This window comes from Phasianus colchicus, chromosome 17 (assembly GCF_987193195.1).
Source record: "Phasianus colchicus chromosome 17, bPhaCol1.hap1.1, whole genome shotgun sequence".
NCBI classification, from domain to species: Eukaryota; Metazoa; Chordata; class Aves; order Galliformes; family Phasianidae; genus Phasianus; species Phasianus colchicus.
Genome location: NC_143452.1, coordinates 7,799,418 through 7,826,171, shown reverse-complemented (window position 1 = coordinate 7,826,171; position 26,754 = coordinate 7,799,418). Strand labels below are relative to the sequence as shown.

General features: G+C 43.4%; 1 protein-coding gene across 2 annotated transcripts in view; it reads right to left on the bottom strand.

Annotated features, from left to right (window-relative positions):
- Positions 1–26,754, bottom strand: part of CDH4 (cadherin 4) — a 416,262-nt gene that overhangs the window by 83,788 nt on the left and 305,720 nt on the right. For both annotated transcript variants that reach the window (XM_090152060.1, XM_031590256.2), the window contains one exon: positions 4,594–4,749. In XM_090152060.1, coding sequence (XP_090008186.1) covers positions 4,594–4,749 — 156 coding nt within the window. The remainder of the gene's footprint in view (positions 1–4,593; positions 4,750–26,754) is intronic.

The window sequence follows — 26,754 nt, the reverse complement described above, 5'->3', positions numbered from 1 at the left end:
TTAAAGTTATTATCTTCAAACTGAGGCAGCACTGGGCTGCTTCTTGCTGTATTTTCAGGAGCGGAAATGGCTCCATTCAGAGATAAAGCAGAGAGCAAGGCTGATATCTTCCCCCTCAGATCTAACTTCCCCCTGCAAATTTTTAATTACATTTGAGAGCTTTTGTTTGAAATCTCCAGGAGTTAGGAATTTCTCAGCAATGCGTGTCCATCTGCTTGTTGCACTGCTGAGCACACATATCTATGACTAGAATGCTGCTACCTGCGCTCAGTGGAAAGAAGACTCAGTGAGACAGAGGATCACCTGCCTGCAGTGAGCCAGCATAGCACCAGGATGGGGCTGAGCTATGGGAAGAAGGCAATGCCTGGGGACATGGGCATTCCCCTGTATTTCCACAAGTTTTCTCTTTGCACAGCCTTTTAACAGTTCTTTGTGGTCACATATCTGTATCCTTTCACAAAACACTGCTCTTCTTCTGCAGTCTGTGTCTAATGAAGCAGAGGGACAAGAGATGCTTGAGACAGAGCGTTGTATCTAAGCTCAACTCAGTGGGAGCTCTTCCTCATTAGAGATTGTTCCTCGTTAGAGACCACTCCCAGAAGAAGAAGTTAAAGGAAATGGACTCAATGGGGCAGTCTGTCCACTGGAAAACTCACTGTACCTCCAAGGCAGATCAGATACTGCCTTCCTTAAGTCCTCCTCTCCCCATCCCTCTAGCCCTACTCCTTGTGCTCATCCCACATCCTCAAACCAGAGAACCACTTTGTTCTGGAGTCATTCTTCAAATAACAAAACAGGGCTCATTTGTGCAAGGCACAGTGTGAGTGCACTGCAGCTCTCAGTAGATCAGGTGTGCCCAGTGGGTGCTTTGGGAGCAGACGGGTGGATGGGATGGAAATGAGATGCACGCGAATGTTCCTCCATTGTGAGTGGCAGTGGGTGAGGCACAAAAGATGATGGCTGCCCTCAGTCAGGCACAGACATCACCTAGAGCTGGAAAAACCAGTACTGGAAAGGGCAGGGACTTCCACCACGCATCAACCAGAGTGGGCTCCGTATTCCTTAACAAATACTGTTTGAAAGTCTGACAATTGTTGCTATCATATTCTGCAGCAGCCACCACAGGTCTCTGAGGTTTTTCCACTGACAGTCTGCCATGTAAACGTGGCTGTTGGCATACAAATGATTCAGTATCATGATTATTGATTACACTGGAGGCTGGTGGTATCTGAAGGTAGTTAGTCAAAGTCAACACAGTGAATTGTATTAAATATGAGTATTACTTATGCACTAATACTAGTAATACAAATATACATTATCAATCAGTGACAGAGACTCTAAGCAATAAGCATACAATGTCATGACTAATTTGTATGCTCTTAATTGTGATTAAAAGTGCAAATTAGGGCGTTGTGACACAAATGGCTGGCATTACTCACTAGGACTGAGTTAAAAATATTGGAATTAGCTTCCGCATCCCTGATTTTTGACTCATCTCTTTTGTCTCCTTGCACTGCAAATAACTCCTTCTCAGACTGCAACTAACCTGTCCTGCTCCAGCCATCCCAGACATGATGTCATGGGTCTCATTCTGAAGGCACACACATGTGTCTGGGACTGGCTGAGGACTCACTTCTGATTCCTCCAGAATGCACATTACTTGTGTATCAGAAGCGGTGATGATTTATTGACGTGAGGATGTTGTTGATGGCTTTTACAAACAAAATGCAAAGTGCCTTGGAAAATAAACTGCTGATTTACTATCCCTATGACTGGCCAACCGCAGCTTGATATGAAACTGCTATCTGGATCAGGAAAGCCATTTGGAGTCACTAGTTCTGTCACCAGTGAAAAAAGGGCTTTGGGAATGTAGTTATGTAAGGTGGCTGCATGCAGAGTCTCACTGGGCAGCAATAACCATGAAGGGATGCCTGCAGGAGATGCAGCGACAACCAGAACCCAGTGCAAATGGTAGCAGAAGGGGTTGGGCTGGGCTCACACCAGGAAGGAGCATGCCCTGAAGCTGTGTTCCCTCACATGCAGCTCCAGCACACCTTCACGACCATGTTACAGCTGACACTGCATCTGGAATGTCTACAAGGTCCCTACAGAGCTTGTGCATTGCTTTGTAGTGCAGAAGAGAAAACAGCTGAGGCCCACATAGGGCTGAACTCATGGCCACCAGCACTGCAGCCATGCTGTGGAGTCACCTGGCAGACACGGCGAGCCCCAGAGGCACAGCCATCCCTGCATGCATCACATGGAGCATGTCCTGAAAAGCTCATGAAAAACTATGGGGAAGTTCTGCTACAGAACTAATGAGAAAGCATCTATTTCACCTTAGGGAAAAGGTAGGTTCCATCAGATGAATGTCTTGCTAAGTGTGGGGAGAATTAAAATAGTATTTAAAAAATGGTCATCCCAAAGCAAAACAGATAATAAGAAAAAACGTGTTATGAATGTAGGAGTTAATGAAAAAGAACACTTCACCTGTAGGCTCACAAACTTGCAATTTTTTTTTCCTTTTTTTATAATTAGATTTTAGAACACTTGGAAATGAATGCAACAAGAACAACGCTCAGCAGTGACAGAGGCACCGAGCAGACAAGCTCAGGAGTGCAGAATGCTGGGCTCCCCTGGCTCTGGGCACTGCAGCCCCACTGCTGGCCTTGTCCAGCATGGGGTCAGGCTCAGAGCATCTACAGGAAAACCTCATAGCAGGTGTCAAACCATCACAAAGATGGTCAGCCCTGAGTCACTGCTTTCTGGTGCTCAGTATGAGTTCCAGGTCTGCTTTTGCCTTTCACTGAGTGGCTGGGCTGTGTGAAGTGGTGAACATTCACTGTCTTCTCCTAGAACAGCCAAAGTTCAGGGCTGGATATTCATTCTGGAGGCTGGCCCTATATTTCCAGCTTCCATGATGGTCCATTCCTACTATATGAACACTGTACCAGTGTTCTGATCACTGCTTTGGAGATGATGTATTTATAAACGCTTTGTAAAGGATTATTAAATGAACAATTGATGATTCAATAAATCATCAATCAATTTCTACTGAGGCTAAGGGATCTAAACATTGTTTACAGCCGTGACTGAAATGATCTCTATCATCTTCAGTTGCTCTGCTAACAAAGATTTTCTATCACTCACCATTCCTGTCTGCAAGCTTTCATAACATATTTATCAGCTATCCACTCTCCATAACCTGTATGTTCCTGTAACCTTCAGAGAGTGAATCTTTTACTCGTGCCTGGAGCTGCTAGGTCAAGGTTTCTGTAAAGAACAGGAGGGCTGGAATTCCAGTGGTGTGCACCATTCACAGAGGTGACAACTCAGTCTGCTGAATTCCCTGAAACCCTCAGGTTAATTTTGTTAGGGCACTGCACAAGTTTTTACTGCAAGGAAATCTTTTTCAGCACATATTTTGACTTAGAGAGTCCATTAGTAGACATCATACAGACTCCATCTAAAGCATTTATGTGTGCATAGTTTTACCAACTACATCATTTTATAGTAACCTGGCATATCAACAATGATGAAATGACACACACGGTATCATCTCAAATATTCCTTTTCCAAAATGATTTCCCTTCATATTGTCACAGGCACAACAAACAAAATAATTGTTCATGTTCACAGAGGATAAAATAACTTCCCTTCAGACTCCCCTTCACTCAGGGGAAATCTCCTTTTTCCACCCAGCTGAAGAGGTAATCTATTTCTTTGTCCTCCCACCCCAGTCCCAAAGCTGTGTCAACATGGTTAACTGGACACCTGATAAAGCTGACAGAATCTGTGTCTCTGGTGGAGCAGTTGGGAATGGTGTCAGTGCAAGTGACCCATATTGCATCACTGACATCACAGCGTCCCTGCGAAGGGCTGTTACGATGCCCACGGATGTGGCTACTGCTGATATAAAGCAATCCATGAAAGAACCTATTACAGCCTCTCTGGGAGACATCTAAAGTGTAGATGCAGAAGGCATTTGAAATTTTGCAGAGCCATCATGTGAGGTGCAACATTTTTTTAAAGCAATTTGTGGGGCTGTGTCCTCTGTGCAATTACACCATGTAATATACAGACTGTGATTTATACCACAACATAACGACCAATTACACTCAAAGTGTACTGCAGGTAGAGCATTTTATGAACTAGGGTAGTGAAAGGCAGCACTTTTGAGAGTAATTAATCTTAATTAATTCCCTCGTATTTGATATTAGCCTATCTGCATATTTAAAAACCTATCTGACACACCCCCATCATACTGCCTGAACATCTCCTAGTAATTTAAAATGAAAAATGACGATGCCAATTATTGCATGTTTAGCTGCAGTAATGATTCCTAAATTAGCAGTTTCCCAAGACATGCTAATGTTGCGGATGGTTTCGCACGGTTTTGAGGGGTTCAGTTCTCAGATAAATCTGCATGGATTTAATAAGCAGCGTGTGGTTGCACCACTTTAAAGAAATGGGTGACTCTGTGCTGGAAAAGGACATTGGTTTAATGCTGTTTTGCACTGGCTTGGCTGATAAAGCCTGCAAACCTAGATAAACCCCCAACTGTCTTTTTTCCCCTTGGCGTATCATGCTTACATGGTAGGAAGCTCTTTCCTCTCTGTCCATCGGGCGGGTCACATACATCCTCCCAGACACAGGGTCAATGCTGAAGACTTCCATTGGCGGCTGGTCGGCTCCCACTCCGGTGATGCTGTACCTGATATGGATCTCTTTGTCCTTATCGGAACGAATCTGGAAGGAATAACAAAGGTGACAGTCAATAAGCTTTGGACAAAAGCCATATGGATGTTTAAACAACTTTAAAGATCTGAGCCTAGAAGCTGCATAAATGTAAAACCGCTGTCAATTTTGACAAGGAACTCGAGCTGTATGCTGAAGATTTGGGACAAAGCCAGAAAAAGTTTCTTCCGCATATTTTCTGTTATTTTTTCTCCTCTTTTATTCATGATGATCCTCTAGGAATCATTGAAATTCTGACTTTTTGCCTTAGATGTGGGAGAATATATATATGCATAAAAAAAATGCCGTTTACTTGCTATTGAAACCGTAAGCTCCTGAAAGTGCCCAGATTGTTCAGTTACAGCCAACATCGCACAGATATTCACCACTTTCAGAAATGCTCCCTGCTGTCCCCTCCATCCTGTTCTCATCCACGTAACTGTGCACACAAATGTTCCCACGACATTTGGAAAGCCAAGCTCCTTGCTCCTGCCTTGTCCAGCCCTGCAGGATGGAGGAGGGAGGCAGGGAATGCCTGGTGGGACGTTACCATTTGCCTATTTGCCCATTTGTTGAGGAAAGGCGCGTTTGGCACATTGCTTCTGAAACTCCTTCCCTCCCATACCTTGAGAAACACATAACAAATCAAATACAGCGTGACGAATTACACGTACCTTGGATACAGAGACAAGAAAATAAAAAAGGGAGGTTAATATGTTGTCCTAGCAACCCTGACTATCTCCTTAAACCCAAATTTAATTTTCTGATCAAATGCTGAAAGAAGTTCTTGCAACACCATGAGTATTCCTGAAACAAAGCGCAAGGTACAAATAAATTAGCACCCCCTGCACCATCACAAACCATCCTGGCAGCATAAAGCAGTGCATTTATTTCCTCAAACAGGCCTATGAATAAAACAAAGTAGTGAGAAGATAATGGAAATCTTGTGAGTGAGTGCACATCAGCACCTCCACTCTGGCAGCTGCCTTGGGGGGGCTCAGCAGGGGTAGGAGGCCCCATAGTGGGGGGCAGAGGTGCCTTCCCCAGCAGCAAGGGGTTGGGATGGACTATGGGCTGCTCTCGCACTCCTCCCACACATCACCATCGCTATTTCCTCCTCTCCTGACACAGCGTGCTGAACGTCGGTGCAGAATGACACCACATCTCCAACAAGCATCTCCAAGCATCTCCTTTGATGCCTTTGTCCCGATCGTTACCAAGTTTGTACACTCGTTTCTTCGCGCTGCCTCCACTGAGCAGTCTGCTGCTGCCAACAGCTAATGATGTCAGTTATTGCTCGGCACCGTGAGGATTGATTCGTGCTGCACCCACACTGCTGGAGCTGAAGGTCAGGGAATACAGACGGTTTCATCCGTCTTTCTCTACAGGATTCGCTGCTTCTTTAGGCTATTAGCACCAAGAAAAACTGATAGGGCTTGCACTGGTGTCATCACTTAGAACAGGTACTGGGGACACAGAGAAAGTGCCCTCGTGCCGCACACCGCCGTTTATGCAGGTCTGTGTGTGCCCAGTGGTATTTATACTGGGGACCCGAGCAGTCAGGCAGGAATCCAATTTTCATTAGCAAATCCATGGGTGAAGAAGAGTATATTAAACCTAAGCTTTGCTTGCACAACTGTGGTTTTAATGATGGCAAATGGCCCCTTAGCTCAGTAACTGAAGTCTGTAGTGCCCATTTTTAGAAACTCAGCTCTCACCCCATAGGAAATGGGATTTATGTGAATGCCTGTGCAAATGAATAACTCAAGTCAGGGGTTCAAGCTCTAACCCACTATGCACGTGATTCTAGCTAGGCTCAAGGTAAGTGAAAATGTAGGAAGTGTGGGGTTTCCATCTCTGAAATTAAGAAGAAAGAACAAAAAAAGGTAACTCAGACCGCATAGCTGTGTGCCCATCACCATCAGTGAACCTGCATCAGGGTGTCAGCACATTTGCTGCCTTTTTACTCACTGAAACACAGAAGCCAGGAGGGGCTCCTCAGGCCCCAACCCCAATTCCCACAGACCCAACCCCAAATCAGCTCAGCTACAGCCATGGCTAAAGCACAAAGCACCAAACAGCAAACCAGCTTCCCTCCAAGAACTGAAATGGAAGCAATTTTAACCTGAATCACAGAAGAGGAGAGTCTGCCAGTTCTTCGTGGACATTTTTATGCTCTATTTCCTGTTGCATACAGTACCCCGATCCCATTGTGATAGAAGCATTAGAAATGCATAGAGAGAGACGGAAACATGGAAAAGGAGGATGGATTTAAATATTTAGTGCTAAAGGCACTATATTTTATTTTCAGGAAACACAGATAAACAGAAGCTCTCTAAGAAAGCTATGTACAGTTTAATAAAGTGCATGCTATAGGATGTCCTTGCAGCACTTTATTAGCATTAATAGGGTCTAAGCTGTCTGTATGTAAATCACTGCAGATCTGTGAGATGAAATATATCATAAGACCCACACAACTTACCCAATTATACTATGAAAAAATCCATCAGACGATTATACTGTACAGAGCAAAACAAAGACAGGGAAATACATTGCAAATATTCAGCAATGACTCATTATTCGTTGCTAATTGCCAACATACTACAATGGTTTGCCTTTTACCTGCACTTAGCTCCATTTCCATTAAGAATACAAGGATGCGAAATGTTCAGAGAATATGTACAAGCAGCACTTGCCATAGAAAGTTGCAAAGACCACTGACAATGAAGCATAGCACATATTACTACCAGGGAGATATTCATCGCAAAAAGGCACACGCTTATATTGGAACGTGTAATTTTAGTGCTTTTAATGAGGTTTAAAAAAAAAAAAAAGATTTTTTTTAACAGTAATCCTGTAACATTTTGACCAAAAGTTTCATTTGCATAATTCCCAGGGTGCAATTTAGTAAATCTTGTTGAGAAGTTAAGAACATTATCGGAATACAATGCAAGGTTTACTTCTTTTGTTGGAACCGTTACTGAAGCAGTTTACCATAATAGTAATAATAATAACAATAATAATAATAATAAATCTCTATTCCCAAGGAACTCACTAGGTCAGGAGAAAAAAATTACTGGCTGGAGGAATTTACAAGCTCAGGAGAGGGTTGCTTTTTCATTCATTTATGCCTGGGAAGTGAGAAGATGGTAACATATCCATATTATAACACTCTGACTGCAGAACACACACATGAATTTTATTCATTTATCTTTCATTTTATAATGCAGTCAGTAGCTATGCGGGTTTCTGGGTTATAAAGCAGATGGCAGAAGGATGGTTTTCCTTCGCTGTAGTTACATGTTTTTTGCTCAGGGAACCCTCAGTGCTTCGAGGTCCAGCACCAGGCGTGGCACAACACTGCATCTCCTGATGGGAGCAGGATGAATGATGATGCTTGGTGAATGTCACCACGAAATTTGCTTGTAAAGCAGCTTTTACTCTCTAAAAGAGCCCTTTGGGATGGAGCTCAGATTAGGTTGCTACACTGGTGAGGGAAAATGCCCCAGACAGAAAGGCAGTTTATGGTGGATGATGCAATCTCCTGATCTTATTGCATCTCAGGAGCACAGGTGAGACTTTCCATGAAAGAACCTTGGGATGCAGAGCGCACACCTACGCTGATGGGTACAGACGGACCACTTGCACCCACAGCCCCAAAGCTGGATGGCCATGCAGGGGCTATGGGGTCTGAGCTCCCCGACTGATTTCCCAGCCAAAATTGAGCCCAGGGGCAGTGGTCAAAGCTTGTAACTCAGAAACAGAATGCCAGGAGTCTGACACAGCTCTCACTTCTACAGAGTAATCCCAGAAACAGGAGAAATCAGCATCATTTCACAGATGGGTATTTTCCACTAGAGGTTTAGATATAATAACTAATGCGTGTGAAAATGAGCATTGTAGATCTTGAGATAAGACAGAGCTAAGCCTTTCAGAACTGACTTTCTGCTTTGTAGCAATGTCACATTTAGATGGGCTTGAAAAGCTGCCAGCTTGTGACACAGGATTGCATCCCTCCTTTGCAGATAAAATTTTAGGGTTTGTGCATCTCTGCCAGGATTTAACGTGGAGCTAAACTGTTCTCACAAGTTTTATTGGCAAGCACAATTTCCACTGAGGAGCTCCTCAGATTTTATCCCTCTGTTTGGCTCCTGCTGATCTGTAGCCCCCCTGTGCTCCAGCACTGCCACCCCTCACTGCAGGGTGCAGAATGCACAAACCCTCTGAGTGACAGGGAGAACTGCAAAGAATGAGGGGCACTGAGAGCTGCACAGTCAGCATGTTGGAGGACTCCAGTGAGTCCGTAAATTGCCCGGGTTTTGGAGCATGACACTGACAGAGAAAAGTGGCACAGCAGAGGTTGCTTAGAGTAGGAATGGGGATATCAGGTTGGCTATTGGGAAAAATTTCTTTTCAGGGAGGTGGTGAGGTCGCCATCCCTGGAAACGTTCAGGAATCATGGAGATGTGGCACTGAGGGATGTGGGCAGTGGTAAGGATGGGCTGGATGGGGCCTGGGGATCTTAGAAGCCTTCTCCAACCTCCATGATTCTTTGATTCTGTGATTCTACGCCTGGAAGTCTAGGCAAGTGGATATGTAGAGAAATGCTGAACAAGGGAGGATTCTGAGCCTGCAGAGAGGGCAGCACCAACAGCAACAGCACTCCTGGATATAACAAGCTACAGTTAGAGGATAGGAGCAATCTTGTATTTATTCTCTTCTGGACACTCACAGCCTTTCTACAGTTCTCACACTGCTGCCAGTGGCAGGTTGGGACCAAATTTAAGTAAAACAGCAAAAGCAAGAGCTTGCATGCAACTGCAGTGAAGAGGATGATGTATTGTAAATACACAAAGCAACCTTAGTTGGGTTTCATTCTTCACAGAACGAACAACAAGCAACTAACCTACTTATATGGTCTCCACACTTAGAAACACACAACTGTCTTGGAGTTTTAAGACCTGTGGGTTAACTGGGCAGCACGTCATCACGTGTGGATTAGTAAAATCAAACCTGATGTTGGCGTTTTTATTGTACCATAGCAAGAACCAAGCTACTGTCTAAATACACTGCTCAGGTAAATCTGAAGATATATCACCCAGCCATTTCCACGTAAGAGCAGGGACCCAGGGCATTGCTGCTTGCTTCTCCTCTCAGTTTATGGGAATTAACACTCGGCCTCCTGAATATTTATTTATCAAACAGTCAAGCCCACACAGAAGTACGTTGGTGACCTGCAATGCCTTCTGGTATATACAGGCATTCAGATTGCACAGTGTACTCACTAGGTCCCTTCTTAAATCAGTGGGTTTCACTGAGCTGCGCATGGTCTGGGATCTGCCTGTCACCCAGTGATGGTATATGTCTGCAGGCAATTTATACAATCTGTGGCATTTCCACCTATAGAGCAAGCGAAAAAGTAAATTTCCTTTAAAGTTCTTCAAGTTGCTCTATAAAGATATCGTGTTAAGGATATCCTTCAAAAAGACTTCATTTCCCAAATCTCCCATAAAATACTATGCAACATTTGCACTAACATGATCCGGGGAGACTTGGGTCTGATTTTTTTGTTTTATAAAATCCATTATAGTTATTAATGACCACATAAAATAATGTAAATGATAAGCAATGAGTGTCTTTTATTATTAAGCTCTTAGCTATTTTCCCCATTAAGAAAACCAAATTAAAATAATTGAAAACTATAATCTGTCATGCATTCAAAATGCTCCATAGAAATTCAGACAGGCAAACATATTCAACATCTTTAAATGAGCACACTTAAGAGTCAGTCTAAGCATTCCAGGATTGGCTCGTTAATTTTAGTGGAAATATTTTAATTCAGCTACTCTTACAGCTTATTGAAATCTCTGCTTAGGACCGACTTATTTATTTTTAACCGAATCTGCAATATGTTTAAGAGTCATTCGTATAAAAGTTCTTAACTCTTATTTCACAGTTGTTTTAAAAGTATAAATAGACACAATAAATAGACACATCTCTACCCCAGTTTTTTCCCCAAAAAATTACTGCATATTGCTTACTGAACCACACATGGTTTCAATGAATACATGCAAAAGTAAAATGGACAGGGAAAAATTAAGATAGATTTGGAGACCCAACCAGATTGAAGTAATATTTATTAACTCCTTTTATCAGACCTGCCAATGATCCCAAGTCTCCTGCTAGAAGGATAAAAAAGACAACAAAAGACTCTCTGAAATGTTTCAGCTGTCTTCAGAGAAAACCATCTATTCTCATCTTGCAAAGAGGATGACATGGTAAGAGCAGTTACACGTTTGGCTTAAAAGAAAACTTCCATTTACTGCAGCACTGGGCTCAGTAGCAGCCTGCAAGTCTGTATCCACTGCCAGACACAACTACTCTCAATTGAGCTACATTTCCCCTGCTGGCGCTATTTGCAAACAAGGTTAGGTAGGAAGGGAAGTCTATTGGCAAAGAAAGAAAGGATGGAAACGCCGTACGCATTTACAACTGTGGGTTTCTCCCTTCCCTCAGCTGGAGCTGGTTCCATCTCACAAGCAGCTTTCTAAAAACACTGAATCTGATCTAACACAGCCAATGGAACACCACAGCAAAACAACTGCAGAAGAAAATGCATCCTCTTGTCCTGAACACTTAAGCATACATCAAATTTCCTGACTGGAATAAGTAGTTTTCTGTTTTCTTATGTCATAGGGACAGAACCAAGGACTACGTTTAGAGTCAATGCCCACTTTTTCCATGGTGAAACACACTCTGACAAATGCTGTTCTTCGGGAGCTTCAATTAGCAGTTAGTTACCACCATTATGGTTATCCAAGAGATTAAGTTTCTTCCTCTGCTCTTATAGAATACGAATCCAAAGCCAAACTACAAAAATGCTTGTTTTGTTCTAATGGCTGGATGTCTTTCATGTCAGGCTGTATTTTCCTCCAGTGGAAACTTGCACAAAATGACTGATAATGTATTTGTTTTGATGATAAAACAGGGTAAGTCTAGTACGTCAAGTATATTAAAGCTTCCACAGAACTGCAGAATTACAGAATGGCTTAGGTTGGAAGGGACCTTGAATATAATCCAGTTCCAACTCCCTGCCATGGGCAGGGTTGCCACCCATCAGAACAGTCTGCCTGATCTGGTCTTCAGTGCCTCCAGGGATGGGGCATCCACAGCTTCTCTGGGCTCGTTCAGCCTTTCCCTTCGATTACTGATGTACCTGATGACGCAGCCTGCATTAGAGAAAGAAAAGAAGCTACAGAACGAGGGCTGCACTCCCCCCACATGACCCCATGAGTGCCTGGCACCAATTGCTCGGCTGCAGAGAGCTTCCAGCTGCTTGCAGGTTCTCTGGCTGGCAGGAGGCTGCCTCCATCCAAGGGCTGCTGGCCAGGGCAGCAGCTCCCTTCAGACTGACTATGTCCATGTGGATGTGTTCCTGCAGGGCTCTCTCTATGCCCATCATAGATTTGATAATCTTTGCTCTCTCTCTCTCTCCCCCTTCAAGGTTTTTGAATTGTTTTTCTCCTGGATTTGGAGGAAGATGTAAGACCAAGCAGATGAAGAACAGGAGAATATAAATATGGCTCAATAAGGAGACTGGAATGCAGGAAAGAAGAATTTCTGCCCGTGTTGCTGACCAGTAACCATGTGTGACCCCAAGCAGGAGCATGAGATGAAAATGAACTTGTCTGACTCCCAGTTCAATTGAAAAATACCACTACTCTGCTTGGGATAAAAGCAAAACAGCAATCCTTTTGCCTAGGAAGCCATACTTCACATGTGATGAGACACCACAAGCAGAGAATATCTGATATGCAGCACTGCAATGGTGCTCCGGATCTGCAGCATCAAAGCTTTGCTTTCATACACAGCAAGTGCAAAGAATTCATTCTAGTGCGAGTTGCCTGGATGCAATGGGACTGAGCTATGCAGGATTTCTGTAACCCTGCATCTGGGCCAAGGCTTCTGAGCAGTGACTTGGGACTGGCAGCAGCTACAACAAGGCCAGCACTGCCAGCTCTCCATCTTTACCAGTGAAAACTCAGTAAATTGCAATTTGTTGCATGGTCTTCATGATTAAATAATTAAACAATTTTCATTACTCGCTATTATGAAGGTCAAGAAGCTAATGTCCGTATCAGGAGCTGGCCAATGCTAATGGATCATCCATATCTAATGATAACTGACAGGGCAGGGTAATTTCCAAAGCAACAAGTGCTTTCCTTCGGGCTCTTTGCAGCCAGCTCTGTTTTTAAGCACTTCTCTATAGCAATGCTTCAGTGCAGTGAGGTGAGCGAGAAGGAAGAGGAGATTGCTACAGATTAGCAGAATGCTGCCATATGACCAAGGGCTTATCAGTGCCAGAATGGTGATAGCAGGAGCAACAAAACCCGTTTTTACTAGTCCTTCTCTTATCTCACCTACAAGAGAGCAGATTCTTCAGTGTTGTGACTGAAGGCGTCCCAGCGGAGCTGTGCACGCCACTATCTGGCATTTTCTGGCCCCAAAGAACTGAAGCCAGTTCATACTGTGCGAGATGCAAGTGGCTGATACCAAATATCTGGGATTGGAAGCAGATGTACAAGCCCTCCTCTGCTGTCGAGGATGCTCCATGACAAAGGTCAAAGAAAATACCTCTGGGAATTCTGCTTATCCCTGTAATGGAAGATTCATGTCAGAAAAGAGAAGATCATCCTATGGAATCTACTAATGAAGAGCACAGTTATCCCAACACACAGGGTATCATCCTGTGGTTGACCCTGCTGTTGCCTGCTATGGCTGAACCTAAATGGTCAAGGGAAACAAATCACAGCAGCAGGACTTTGTTCCCATTTCTTTTTAAAGTATGTCTATCTCTATGCCTTATACAGCATTGCCACAAAGGCAACCTGGCAGAGAGAATCCAGCACCCTTCAGGGGAAAGCTGGGCAGTAGGCAGAGTGCTGAGCGTAGAAGACAAACAAGAGTAGCAAATACTGACCTTCCCGGGAGTAAACTGATCACTGCAACTAATGATTGAAGCCCTCAGCTAGTATAAATCAGTGCAGACTCACTGGCTTCAAGCAGAAGCATGCTAATTTATTTCAGCTGTGAACCTGGTCCATGACATTTAAAAATTAAGCTGCGCAGCAGAAGAACAGGGGAAAAATGGTCTTTGCACAATCTCACACAGCAATTTAACACAAGCAGCGTTCCTCTTGGTAGGGCACAGGAAAAAAGCATTGATTGGGAAACAAACACACTTGTGTCCTCATGAAAAGAGTTTTTCTCAGACTCAAGGGATATAATTGGTCTTAGTATGACCTTTGCTTCTGTAATGAGTGCTGGCTTTCCCCCTCTGATTAGTTTTTCTGACCTTATATAAGCATGCACTGAATTTACATTCTGCACAGCACCTACAGATATCACTGATCACGGAGAAGCGGTGCTGTGGCATGATTGTGAATGCTGCTCTCAGCATAAAATTAAGCTTTTAGACCTGTCTGCAAATAGCTAACAATAGGAAACCACAATAAAACCCTCTAGTGTGTATATTTTGGTGAACAAAATCTGCTGAGGCTCATTTTGTGACACTACTTTGGGACGCTCGCAGAGCAGGATTTAAAGCTCTGCAGTTTTCAGAGTCTTTCTAATAAGTTTAATTATAGGAACAGCAAACCCATTGGTTTGTTCTGCGGGGCAGATTACTCCACACAGTATACAGAAGGTATTTCAATGGTCAGTAAAAGGACCCATCAAAGCTGAGAAGGCTGAAAATGAATTCCTTCCCATGTACTATTGCAGGTTTAGTCTGTCATTTATTCTGCACTGAATAAAGCCAGTGTGAGGTGATCCTGGTCCTAAAACCCTTACTTTCATATGTTAGTGATGCTCAGATGAAATGCCAGATCTTCCAGACCTTTTCCCCCATTGCCAACTTCTGTCCAAAGGTGGATGTACACTGCAACCCAGCATGGGTGTCCTTAGGCTCAAACAGCCCTTTCCACAAATCTGTTTCATACGATAGGGATGGGAGCTTGCCATCGAGAAAATTTCAGGCCGAGCTGAACTCTGCACACTCAGAATGTTTTCACAGCGCTGAATTTTTGGCAAACATTCCTCTTTCATTAACTGCACTTCTGTGAGGGTGAGAGCTGAGCCCCCTGCTTACTTTGACTTGAATTCACGTTAGCCTTCTCCATGTAACTTATTGACACGCTCCCCATCCGCATGCTTTTAATGCACGGGGCAGACAGAGCTGCTCGAGGACACGGCGCCGCGCGGAGCTTTTATGAGAAGCCCTGCCGCCAGCTCTGAATGGCACGGAGCCTTCCTCCATCTTCTTGCCTTCTACGGCACACTCTGAGCTTCTGAAATTAACCCCCACAGCCAGCAACAGCGCTCACCAGTGCTTTTTCACTGCAGATATTCCAGCAGACGTACTGAATTTGTGTAATTTTTTTTTTTTTTTTGCAGTGTTATTAATTGATAATTTAATTTCCGATCTGGCGAATTACATGCAATTCCTTCGCCATCAGTTAAATGACAAGTTTAGAGCAGAAAAGTTTAGGTAAGCAGATTGTCAGTGCTTATGGCTGTAAGACATAATTATGTACAGCCAACTGTGTAACGCGCTTGAAAAAATTATAAGCCTAGGCACAGAAATTAAAATTATTTCAAGATGAAGTTGTACAAATACAGCTGCAAAAAGCTGCAAAATCCTATTAATGTATTCCAACTGTAGTGGGTAATGCAGTGGGGTTCCAATCCCCAGCGCCATGCCAGAGGAAGTTTAACTACAACACACAACGAATCAAAGGATGGATGCTTACATCTAAACATGGCTCTAGAAAACTATTTCAGCTATTATTTATGTACTCGTAAACTTCTGGGCATCAGCTGGTGGCTTGGCATGATGACTCCCCAGCACGACAGGGCAAACATTAAACGCTAAATTACCATATGTCAGCTTAGGGTAGTTAATAATTCTACCACATCTTGGACAACTTGAAGGCTTTTCTGAAACTGCTGTCAAATTGAATCTTTCCTTCGATCAATAAAGCAGCACAATGAAATATGCTATTTGTGGTGTCTGAAAGAATAGATTAGCAAACTACAGTAAATGCAGCTGGCAGGGACTAACTCCATTTCTTAACCAGAGACCCCAAGCGGGAGCATGAATGCTCCCAGTGGTTCCAACAACGTGCCCCACACGAAGAAGCCGCACATGGCTGCACGTCATCTCTCCATTTCTCTGCTTCGTGCACTGCTGGTGTGGCAGCAGCTCCCCCTGAATGGCCCCATAGCTGCACGTTACCCACGGATCTCACAGGCTGCCGTTAATTATGGGAACAATGTTTGTTCCACGCTGTTGGCTCTATCAATCTCAGCCTGAGGAGTAAAACAGAACGACTGCAAGCACAGAGAAAACTGGTCCGACTTTCCGTTTGTTTTCCAAGCTGTATAATAGAGACATCTCTGGCAATACAGAGAAGGCCCAACAGTAATCTCTGGCAACAGCCAGATAAGGTAGAAATTCACTTGAAGGGGTACCACGAACCCCAGATCACATTTCTGTTGCTGTCTTTAGTCAAGTGTAGATACAACAGTGCTACAGTAAAACTGGTTGGAAGAAAATGTTTCTTTGTGTGTCGGGCAGCACCAATAGCACACCTCAAGAAATGCAGCAATGACAAGTTGGGGCTCAACATTCAGCACGGTTGTCCTCACGCCAAAGCATCTTTAACAAAAGTCAAATCATTTTGAGGGCTCGCTATGTATCTCACTATGATCCCTCAGAAAATCTGTCCCTAGCTTTCCATAGGGCAGCCACAGGTCTCTTGAAGCCTCTGAGTCTGATAAATGAGCTCTGAAAGGGGTTTTTACTTGACACAAGCTGAAAGCAAAGGCACTGTGTTGTAAACATTTTCCCTGCACAGAACTCAGCCTTGTCCTCCCTCATGAAACTGTTCTGGTTTCTTATTTAAAAACAAAAACAAAATCAGAGCTCCTACAGCATTCCTGCATTTCCTTGTGCTCTTTTGTCAGTTTGCTACGTCCACTATTGCGGCTGATGTCACAGTTCAATTGTAAGCCATAGTTACGCCCCGCAGACCTTACAGAGCTATCCCATACAGGACACAACTCTTCTTTAAGCCTCGTGGGGAGCTGGTAAGAGTACGAGTGAACCTGAAACCTGACGGTCTCCAGACATTGACTAAGAACATGGTTACAACTCCTTGACACTCTTACCCTTCCTTGCAAAAAATGGCTTTTGAAACCAACAGCAGAAAGTAAAGGAAAACCATTTCTTGCAGAACACTTCTTGAGCATTTTGAGATTTTAAATCCAAGTCATTCCATCCGGTTCTCCTTTGCAGCTGGATGCAGACACAGGAGTTGTTCTCAGGCTGCGGGGCCCCGAGGAAGGGAGGTGAACATTGCTGGTGGCAGGAAATTGCCATCATAACACTTCCAATTTAAAGAAGTCACTAATAGAGCAGGGAATAGGTCCTGTGGGAAATGGGAGGGCTGGAAGCAATCCACCAGTGCAAAAACTGTGAACTGCTGACTTCCAGCATTTAATTGGGTTAGAATTACAGGTGGTCATCATCTATCAGTTCCATACATACTCAAAAGGTGGTAGCGAAAAGGAACAGATTATTACTACTTCATGGCATATATTTTTTCTTTCAGAGGAAACTGAAAGAAAACAGTCCGTCACATCCCCAAATCATGCAGCTGCTCTGTAAGCTGTGCCTTGCTCTTCAATCCAGCGTAAATCAGCACAGCTTCAGCGGCTTTGCACTGACTGGCAGGCTGACCCAGTATTTTGGTGGTGATTAGAGTGAGATATCTCTTCATGTTTATTTCTAGGAGAGCTCAAAGTTGGCTCTTGTGCTTTTCAGAAGCTGGATGTATGCATGGAAAGATGTTTTTTCAAACTCTAAATCTTCAGGGCTTTTTTTTTTTTTTTTTTTTTTTTTTTTGCTTTTTTTTTTTTTTTCTCCTTCTTTTTAATAAGAAGCAGAAGGAAGATTTCCTGACCCTCTGAACTATCCTTGGGTTTGAATACGCGATATGGTAAACAGAAGAAGAAAGCTCTAATGTGAAACTTCTTAAACTGCCGAGAATGAAGGACAGCAAATGGGATGCAAGCCAAGGAACATGACAATTAGCACAGAGAAAGTTTTCAGGGTTTATTCCATCAGTCAGCACTTAAGGAGGCTTTGAAGGGGAAAAAGCATCCTTTTATACATTAATCCACCACTTCTGCACTTTCTCCCTCTTCCATGGATTTAGTGCTTAGCTGCTAAATATCTATATGCAGAGCTTTATTAAGAGGAGTTGGTTTATTTTTTGAAAGATCCACATCCATTAGTTTATAGAGAGAGAAAGGTAAAACCATTTTGACCACTGCAATATCCTGAGTTTAAACGACAATTTACTCTTCCCCAGCTAATAGCATTTAATGACAGGGGTGACAGAAGCTAGCATTCCTTGCAGTGCGTTACTGTTCACCATCTTACTGAAGAGTCAGACTGTGCTACCATGACAAAGGAACTCAGAAAAAGGAAAGAGAGAATCGCCCACACTTCATTCCCTTCCCGTCCTGTCTTGGCAGACTTCATGTCTGAAGAGGCACCTTACTGTTCCAAGATAAAATATTTTCTTCTTTCTTGAAAAAGAAAAAGTTCTCTCAAGCAAGAAGTTGGGCAACAGCAGGGGACAATGTCATGCCAGTATTAATTAGCAAATTCCAAATGAATCATAGTTTGTGCTTAGCAGGGTATGCTTGAAAAGCATGTGAACTTTTCAAATGCTGTGTTGCGCATAATGCTTGTAGCTTTTATTTTATCTTTTATTTTTAATAAGACTAACAAATAAAGAGATGCTTTAGAGGGGCATCTTATTCATTCTCTCCATGGCCCCATTCCAAGGCATTTGTGTTCTTGCACATCTCTTTATTCAGAGGATGCCGCTCTCTTAGCTCATCCCTTCTGGTTCAAGGCCACTACTGGGGTGGCTGCATTTCCCTCTAATTAAGCAGTGCCATGTGTGGTTGTCCACACTGTGCCCCGAACCTCCTGGCAGGGGATGCTCTGTGACAGGCAATGCTTGTCATTTCTGCAGCTCTTTGATTCCGGGTCCCTGGGACTCCAGCATTTGCCTTCCCCACAGAGGAGCAGTGCTCCCACTGCCTGCTGCTCCTGAGCCAGGGCTCCCACTGCTCAGCAGGATGGGGCTTTCATGCACCCCAATCCCCACTGCTGCATGGAAGACAGAGCTGGGTACCAGCTACATATGGCAGCAACTATAGTGACAGGCTCTGATCTTAATTTCAGGATTATTTAGGTTGTGATTGAGCTGGGGCACCTGCCTGTGCAAAGCTCATCAATTCTCTTTGATTTGGAAGACTCTGTGCATCTGTGTCAGACTGTGAACTTCAATTTCAATGCAGAGCTTCATTGCTGTTTTTCCTCTCTTTCACTTCTATATTGAGTTTAAAAGACACAGGAGTTGAGAAAAGAAATTTGTACAATCTACAGAATGCCAGCATTTCAGCTCCTATCTTCAGAGTGATGGTAGATGAACAGAGGAAGCATGGGCTGATGGTCTGAGCTGAGCTGCTCCACTGGCCAGCTGGGTGGTCAGTACATGGCCAGACCAAGCCACAGCTAAGCAGGACCGGTTGGTGGCTCAGCTTCATGGGAAGAATGCCAGAGATCCTGGCATCCTATCTGATCATCCCTGAAGGGTATTAGGGTGGTTGAACATTGGGATTGGCTGCCCAGGGAAGCGGTGGAGCCCCCATCTCTGCAGGTATTTAAAGCTAAGTGTGGACATGGCCCTAAGGTACATGTTTTAGTGATGGGTCTCGGTGGATCAGATTGATGGTTGGACTGGATGAGCTTTACGGACTTTTTCAATCCATGACACTGCCACAAAAGTCCAATGCCCCCTTTCATAGGTGAAACACTTTTGAGGTGGGTAGAGGAAAGGAAAGAGATGGTAACATTTAATGGATTATGGTCTAAGTCTCCAAAATATCCCACAACAAAGCATGATTATTTTTCTTCCAGGTATTTATATTTCTTAAGCTGCCTAAAGAAAGAGTGCTTTTACAAACCGCTACCAACCCTGCTTGTCTGTCTGCTGGAAAGGGGGAAAACAGGGAAAACAAAGAGAATAGAGTCCCTTCCCTATTCCTGCATCCAGGATAACCCTGCTGCATGCAGAAAGCAGGCTGTGGAAGGATTCAGTCACTCACACTGAGCTCTCACAGCACAGGTTTCATTTAACTCAAACCTGTCCACTATGATTTTAGCAAGAATGGTGAGAACTGAGAGATTCACTTCTCCTTCTGCATTACCCTGGTAAACAGAAACGACTGTGCACAGAAAAGCTGGGAGCTATTGTTACCTAAAGAACAACTACAAGGTCCACTGGGATCCAGAATGCTCAGAGCTATTTTAATCAAATTACTATAGATTAGGGACAAACTAGAGTCTATTGAAGTTAATGGACAGATTTCTATCGACTTCAAAGGGCTCGGGAAGAGCCTGTAATACGGAAAACAAGCAAGTATCAAAATGAAGGAAATGTATTTTTTGTCTAACCTTAATTGCATGAGATGAAAGAACTGTTTCAGCAGAAACTATTCAAAAAATATTCTGAGACAAACATCAAACATTTCAAACAGTCAAAATCCAGCAAAGCAGCCAGCAAATGAGGAAACAGTCTGTTAACAACAAGTGTGGTCAGCTATGGGTACCAGAGCCCTACAAACAGAAGCTGTATCTCCACTGATGGCCACAGAAGACCTTTACGAACTTAAATAGAAAAAATAAACAACCAACAAAAACAGTTCCCAACTTTGTGCATGTACTGATGGTGTACGTTAACTGTGGAAAGTTTTACTTTCCACTCAAAATTATTTACTTTGAGAAAAACGAAATTTTACTCTTATTTTTTCCTTAAAAAACACTAGTATTTAATTCTTGGCCACAAATACATCATTTGTCCTTGTGTCTTCAAAAGACCTCACCATCTTCTCTGATGGATGAAGGTGAAATCACGACACAAGCAATTTCTTTAAACTAGCTTCTCTCTTATTACTTAGCACATTTTGTTGTCTTTAAAGCTATATATTTATGTGACAGCAAGATATCTATTAAACCCCACAAATCTGAAGGCCTAAGACGTAAAAAAGAAACTTCTTTTTGAGTTTTATAAGGAAAAAAATCAGGTCTGAAGATTGGGGATTGTGATTATACTGACCTTCACAATATTAGGTTGTTCTCAGTGTTGGTGTAATTAAGCACTGAGTCTATGGAAGACAGAAGTTTTTTTTTTTCTATTAAAGAAGTTAGATTGAGAAAGCACTTTGAAGAGCTTGTAGGGACCAGAAGCATCAAACTGCCCTCTACTCCAGAATTACACTTCCTCGGCTTTCATTCATTCAAGAGATTTAGCATGTAAATAGATAAATCCCACTTCAAGTTTCCTGTGCTGTACTCAAATGGCAGCAGAGGCTGCGCTGGCTTTTTTGATCGCACAAGAGTTGAACAAAAATGAGGCAGTAGTCAAGGGAAAAGAGATCCTAGGTTAAAATGCTCCATCCTATCCATTTAACTTTTTCTATCAATGCTCAATGGGACTTTTTGTTCAAAGCGTATCAGAATAAGTACCAGAATCTGCCCATACATACATACACATTTGTAAGGTCTGGATGGAGAGCCCAGCACCACCATCACCATCAGAAGCAAGCTCACATGCAGCAAACACCTAGCAACCAGAGCCCCTGCTGCCAGGTCTTCGGTGGGCAAAGCTGTCCTTCATACAAAGCCTTTGAGGAACACAAATGGAAAGCACAGCAGTAAATGCTGGCAGCTCTCGTGCCAGCTATGCACAAGCAGGGGAGATGCCGTTTGTCCCTCTCCTCCCTGCAGCTCCAGCTGAGCGGCCACCTCAGCGGTCACCTCCGCGTGTGCAGCAGCAGCATTGGCCAAACCACAGTGCTTCAGATAATCACGACTGGGTTAGAAAGGTATGGTTCAAATATCTCTTAATGTCCTATTATCTGTGGATCACTGACAGGGTTGATTATAACGGTTTGACATGACTCCAAAGGAGCTGTTACGGTCTATTGTATCAATAGGTACCTAGGGAGCCTTTAATCCAGATACACGTGTAATAATAGCATACCAAAAACTTTTTTTTTTTTTTCTTCTTAAAAGTTGCTATTGCTGAAGCAGTAGAAAGAAGCGAAGGTAACGTACACTGGAAAAAGAAAAGCCTTGTCATTTTTTTCACATGACAAGAACACAAAAAAATCTAAAACCCAAGATTGTTTCCCCCTTTTAGTTGTAATATAAAAATGATCCAAAATGTTTATGCCAGGAGACAATTTGGAATGGCTTGTTTTCCTGCTGAGCTATAATCTTGGTCAGCAGGAATGCGACTGATGGGACTCAAACTGTACTGCTGCTGTTCTGTGAAGGCAGGAAGGGGTGAGCTGTCATGATTCTTAAATTAACAGAAACGTTTTCTGTGTGATGTGTGAAAGTACGAAAATAAGCATGGGGGAAAACTGTTTGTTTCCCTTGGAAACTGGTAGATGGTTTTGATTAAGAAAAGTCTACTTCCATGTAAGGTTCTCCTGAGTTTCCTGGATACTGCATGAGCAGCGGGGTGTGGAGAGGCCCATACAGAGATGCTGTTTTAGGAACAGAATGGAAAGAAGACCTAGAATAGGCAATTATCACTTTTCAAGTCATAACCTCTCAGTTTATTTTTTTCCAAAGCAGATGCCTTCAAAACACTTATTTGTTCGGGGAGGTCTATGAGTTGCCATACAACCAGTACACAGAGGCATTCAAATTTGAATTCCTGGAAAATGCTGTTAAAATGATTTGCTTAAAAAGAACCGTGTTTACAAGAAAGGAGGTAGAAGATCTTTTGGAAACATTTGATTGCTTATTCTTTAAGAAATATCCTTTTGCAGGTAAGGAGGTAGCTTTCAAAAAAGGGTATAAGATACAAAAGCAACTGCTCTCTGATGAGAACGATGACTGTTCAACCCTATTCCTATTTAGTCCTGACAGAAACACATTCACAAGGAGTTTTTCAAGAGAATAAACATATTCATTATGCTAGCTATTAAATCCTCACTTGTGCAAGGGTCTTAATGCTTCCACTGGCAGTAATGACAGAAAAACATCAATACCTCCTGAGAATGTTAATGAAAAACTCCTGACTGCACAATTGTATACGTGTGATTTGTAGCACTTTGGTCCCTGGGTCTTCAGGGAAAGAAGGTTGGGTCAAAGCCACCCAAGGAGAAACCAACACTTCACAGTGTGTTTCCAAACATTATCTAAATAAAGACTTCTGCTCGAGTTATTAATGCCTTTAATATGGATTCTCATCCCCTCTTTTTATTGCTTTGTGTGTCTTTCTGGTTATTTAGAGAGTTCTGAGAAGAGCTGGTCAGCACTTCAGGGCTCCCACTGCTCAGAAGCGACAGATGCTGACCGTAAAGTTAAAGCCAACACACACAAATCCCAGCAACCCAGAAACCTTTCTTCCTCTCTCAGGGGGGCGGAGGCAGAGGGGGTGGAAGCCAAACACATCAATACCTCCCTGTCCTGCTCCCCCAGCTTCCTATCAGAGAGCAGCACCAATTCCTGCACTGAGTTAATTCAGAACATGGGAGCACCAGGTTTCCACAACTATTAAGAACTATATTGCCTGGACCAAACGTCCTGTGCCATCAGTGCCCAGAGGGCTGTGAGAGAAGCCCAGGAGAATATCTCACATCTTCAAAAGATGAAGCTGGGGGAACCCGGGCAGTGTGTGCCTCCTTCCCCTCACACAGCACTGTCCTTTTCTCGGGGCAACAGCTGGCCTTGACAGCCCGTGCGTTTGATGGTGCGGATGTCACACACATGGGAGAAGGGTCACGGTTTTCAAATCATCTGGTGGAGTAATGGGAGGAGACAGCTCCCCAGCAGCGAGAGCCAGAGCATCTCAGCACTCTGACATTGCGTCCGGGCACCGGCACAGGCACAAGAAAACCAGACAGCTCCCATGCCCCTCAACATCTGGTCATCTCCATCAGTCAGCAGTGGTGGCAGATTGTGCCAAATGCAGCTGGGCTGCTTGCTTGTTTGATTCATCTTCCACGTCTCAGTTTTGAAATAATTCAAAGCACAGATCAGCTGGTGAATTTTAGTGATCGTGAAAGCTGGAACCATAAAGCACAGGACAGATACAGTATGAAGGTAAAAATCTTCAGTCCTGCCTTCTAATACACATATTATTCTAGTTCCAGGCTCCCTCAGTTACGAGTTCTTATCCTGACGTGCCAAATGTTTATGTAATGTTTTTCACATTAATAACACAGCAAGAAAATAAAGAGCCAGATAGTTCATGCTCATCAGCAAATTATCTGCTAGGCATACAAGGGTTGCAAGAGACCTAACCAACTGGAGTCTGAAATCAGATCCCAGGGGATGCTTTAGATTATTGCCCTACAGGATGCCCAAGTTTTTATCTAATGTAGTGGCTTTCCTAATATTAAAATGCTACTAATGAATTTTATGGTTGGATGAAAGAACTTTTATATAGTCACTTGCAACTAGATTAACTGTATCAAGATGTTTTCTTTGATATTGTCATGTCAGTTCATATCAAGTGACTCTTCCATGCTTTCATGTCTGGTAATTCCCAAGAAATTCATGGCTACAATCTAAAATAAATGTGTGACTTTCAATTCAGTAAGAGCTGAATGATAGGAATTTTAAATTGCTGGGATAAAACTGCTAGCTACTTCATAACACTCATGCTGCTTCCAGATTTAATACCTGCCTTTTCAAACACTATCACTTAATATGTCAGTAGGGAATAACATTACTTTATTTTATTTTCCTTTCCAAGGATCGTGAACCATTTTCTCTTACAGAAATGTACCAATTACCCACATGCCAATTGTCCCAGCCATGCTCTGATCTTGCAGCGTGGACGTTCAGTTCAGAAGCACACAAAGCTTTCAGATGCTACAAAAGAAACACTGTGGGCTAAATTCAGGACTGATGTAAGCAGGCAAATTTCTGCTGACATCAAGGGATCTGCGCTGCTGAATGCTGGTTCTGAATTTCGCCCTCTGCCCTAAGAATGTGACAAATGCAGATGGAAGTCGGAACAAAACCTTTCATGCGACAAATACCTAATTTAAGGAATTAGCAGAGCAAAGCCATAAAAAGGAGGTTAGAAATAAGAGGCTATACTGTTGCACTTACACTGCCATAGACAAGTCGTGTCGTACCTCTGCCAGGAGGGGCACTCGAGGATGAGGAACTGCCACTGGGCCAAGGGAGCGGTGTGGATGCTTCTCCATGGCCTCCTGGGATTGCTTGGCAGGATGAGTGCAGCAGGAAAAAGGGAGCCAGCCTGGAGGGAAGGCCTTGGTGAGGGAAACATCAGGGGTCAGGTGTGCAGGGTGACACAGCTTGGCCGCTCCGCATGGAGCACTTGATGCAATGCCTACAGGGCACAGGAGCCAGCGCCAAAATGGGAAGCTGTGGATCTCAGCCTGCCCTCACTAATTGGTCCTGCTGAGAATTTGGGTATATTAGCCAGGGCACAGTGCCATACTAATGAAGCTGTACTGCTCCTGGGCAGCTTGGAAAGGCACTGCCCTGTGCTTGCAGACCTCCAGGCTGCCCTCAGCCATCTCCTCCCGGTGCCGTCCTGCTGACATACCTGTGGCTGTGCCACACGTGCTGCTGCTGGAGCAAGCACTGATCAGATAAATGAGCTTGATAGATCTGCAGCTGTACTCCCTGACTTTGTCCTAGAGCTACTGAGGTACTGTACATTTTGCAGCCTCCCCTGGAAGAGACAGCACCGCGCTTTGACTCTGAGCACTGGCAAAGCTGGGAACTGTGTGTCAGGTCACTGCCAATTTCCTTCTGTAAATGAACTGCCCTACTGTTTCAGTACTGGGTGCAGTGATTTACTTAGAGTATATCTGCATGTACATTATCTATGCAGTTCTCAGCAAAGCTTGGTAGATCTTATTCTGCATTGATTGGGACATGCTGGGAGGCATGCCAAACATAGTTAGCAGAGAGAATATCAGATTCTACTTGGAAGCATTTAACCTGAATTCTCAGTGCCTTTCAGCAACAAATACTCACCTGGCCTGCCCTTTTGAGAACTATTAATGAAGCTCCAGTATAGGAATTCATTGTTCTATCACTGATGCAGATTATGAACACACGTACCATTTCCATCAGAGACTGATGATTTTACTGTGATATCCTAAGCACTGGAGGAAAGAAGCTCAGCCCAAAGAAAAAAACAGGGTTTTGTAGATTTCAAACAAAAGATTTTCAAACAAAAAGGGTTTTGCTTTTGAGAACATGCATGATATTTCTTAAGGGCAAGAAATGATGGAGTCCTCAAACTGAGAGGTACTGTCAAAGCTTTGAGCTCTTGCTCTAGGATGGTGTCCTTTATCTGGCTGCCCATTCCTATAATCTCTGTAAGGATAGGTACTGCTCCTCCATAACAGTTGGTTCAACTAGCAGAAAGGTTCAAACAGAATACAGCAGGCTTATTTGAAAAACAGGGAGAAAATGATATCACTCTAGAATTATTCCTCCCTTTTCCAAATATTCAGCAACATGACTGAGCTGATGGTGAGTTTGTGAACATCCCTCCAAAACAACACGTTACTGACCACTGGAATAGCTCTTGCTGAGAGTATATCTGACACCATTTGTAAGGCTGCTACAACATTAAGCTTATGGAGCAAAGCTATAATGCAGATCTAACTCTTAACCAGACCATACATTTGTGTGGTACTGTGGCAGGAAAAAATAAGGCAGAAGAGTTGGGAAAGCAATCTCTCACAGCAGCATGATAAAGGAGAAGGATCCTGCTGTATCTGCAGCCTGTAGTGTGAAACCCCTGAGCCAGTAGGAAGGACGTTAATGAGCATCAGACAAATCTAATAGGAGGTATCAAAAAA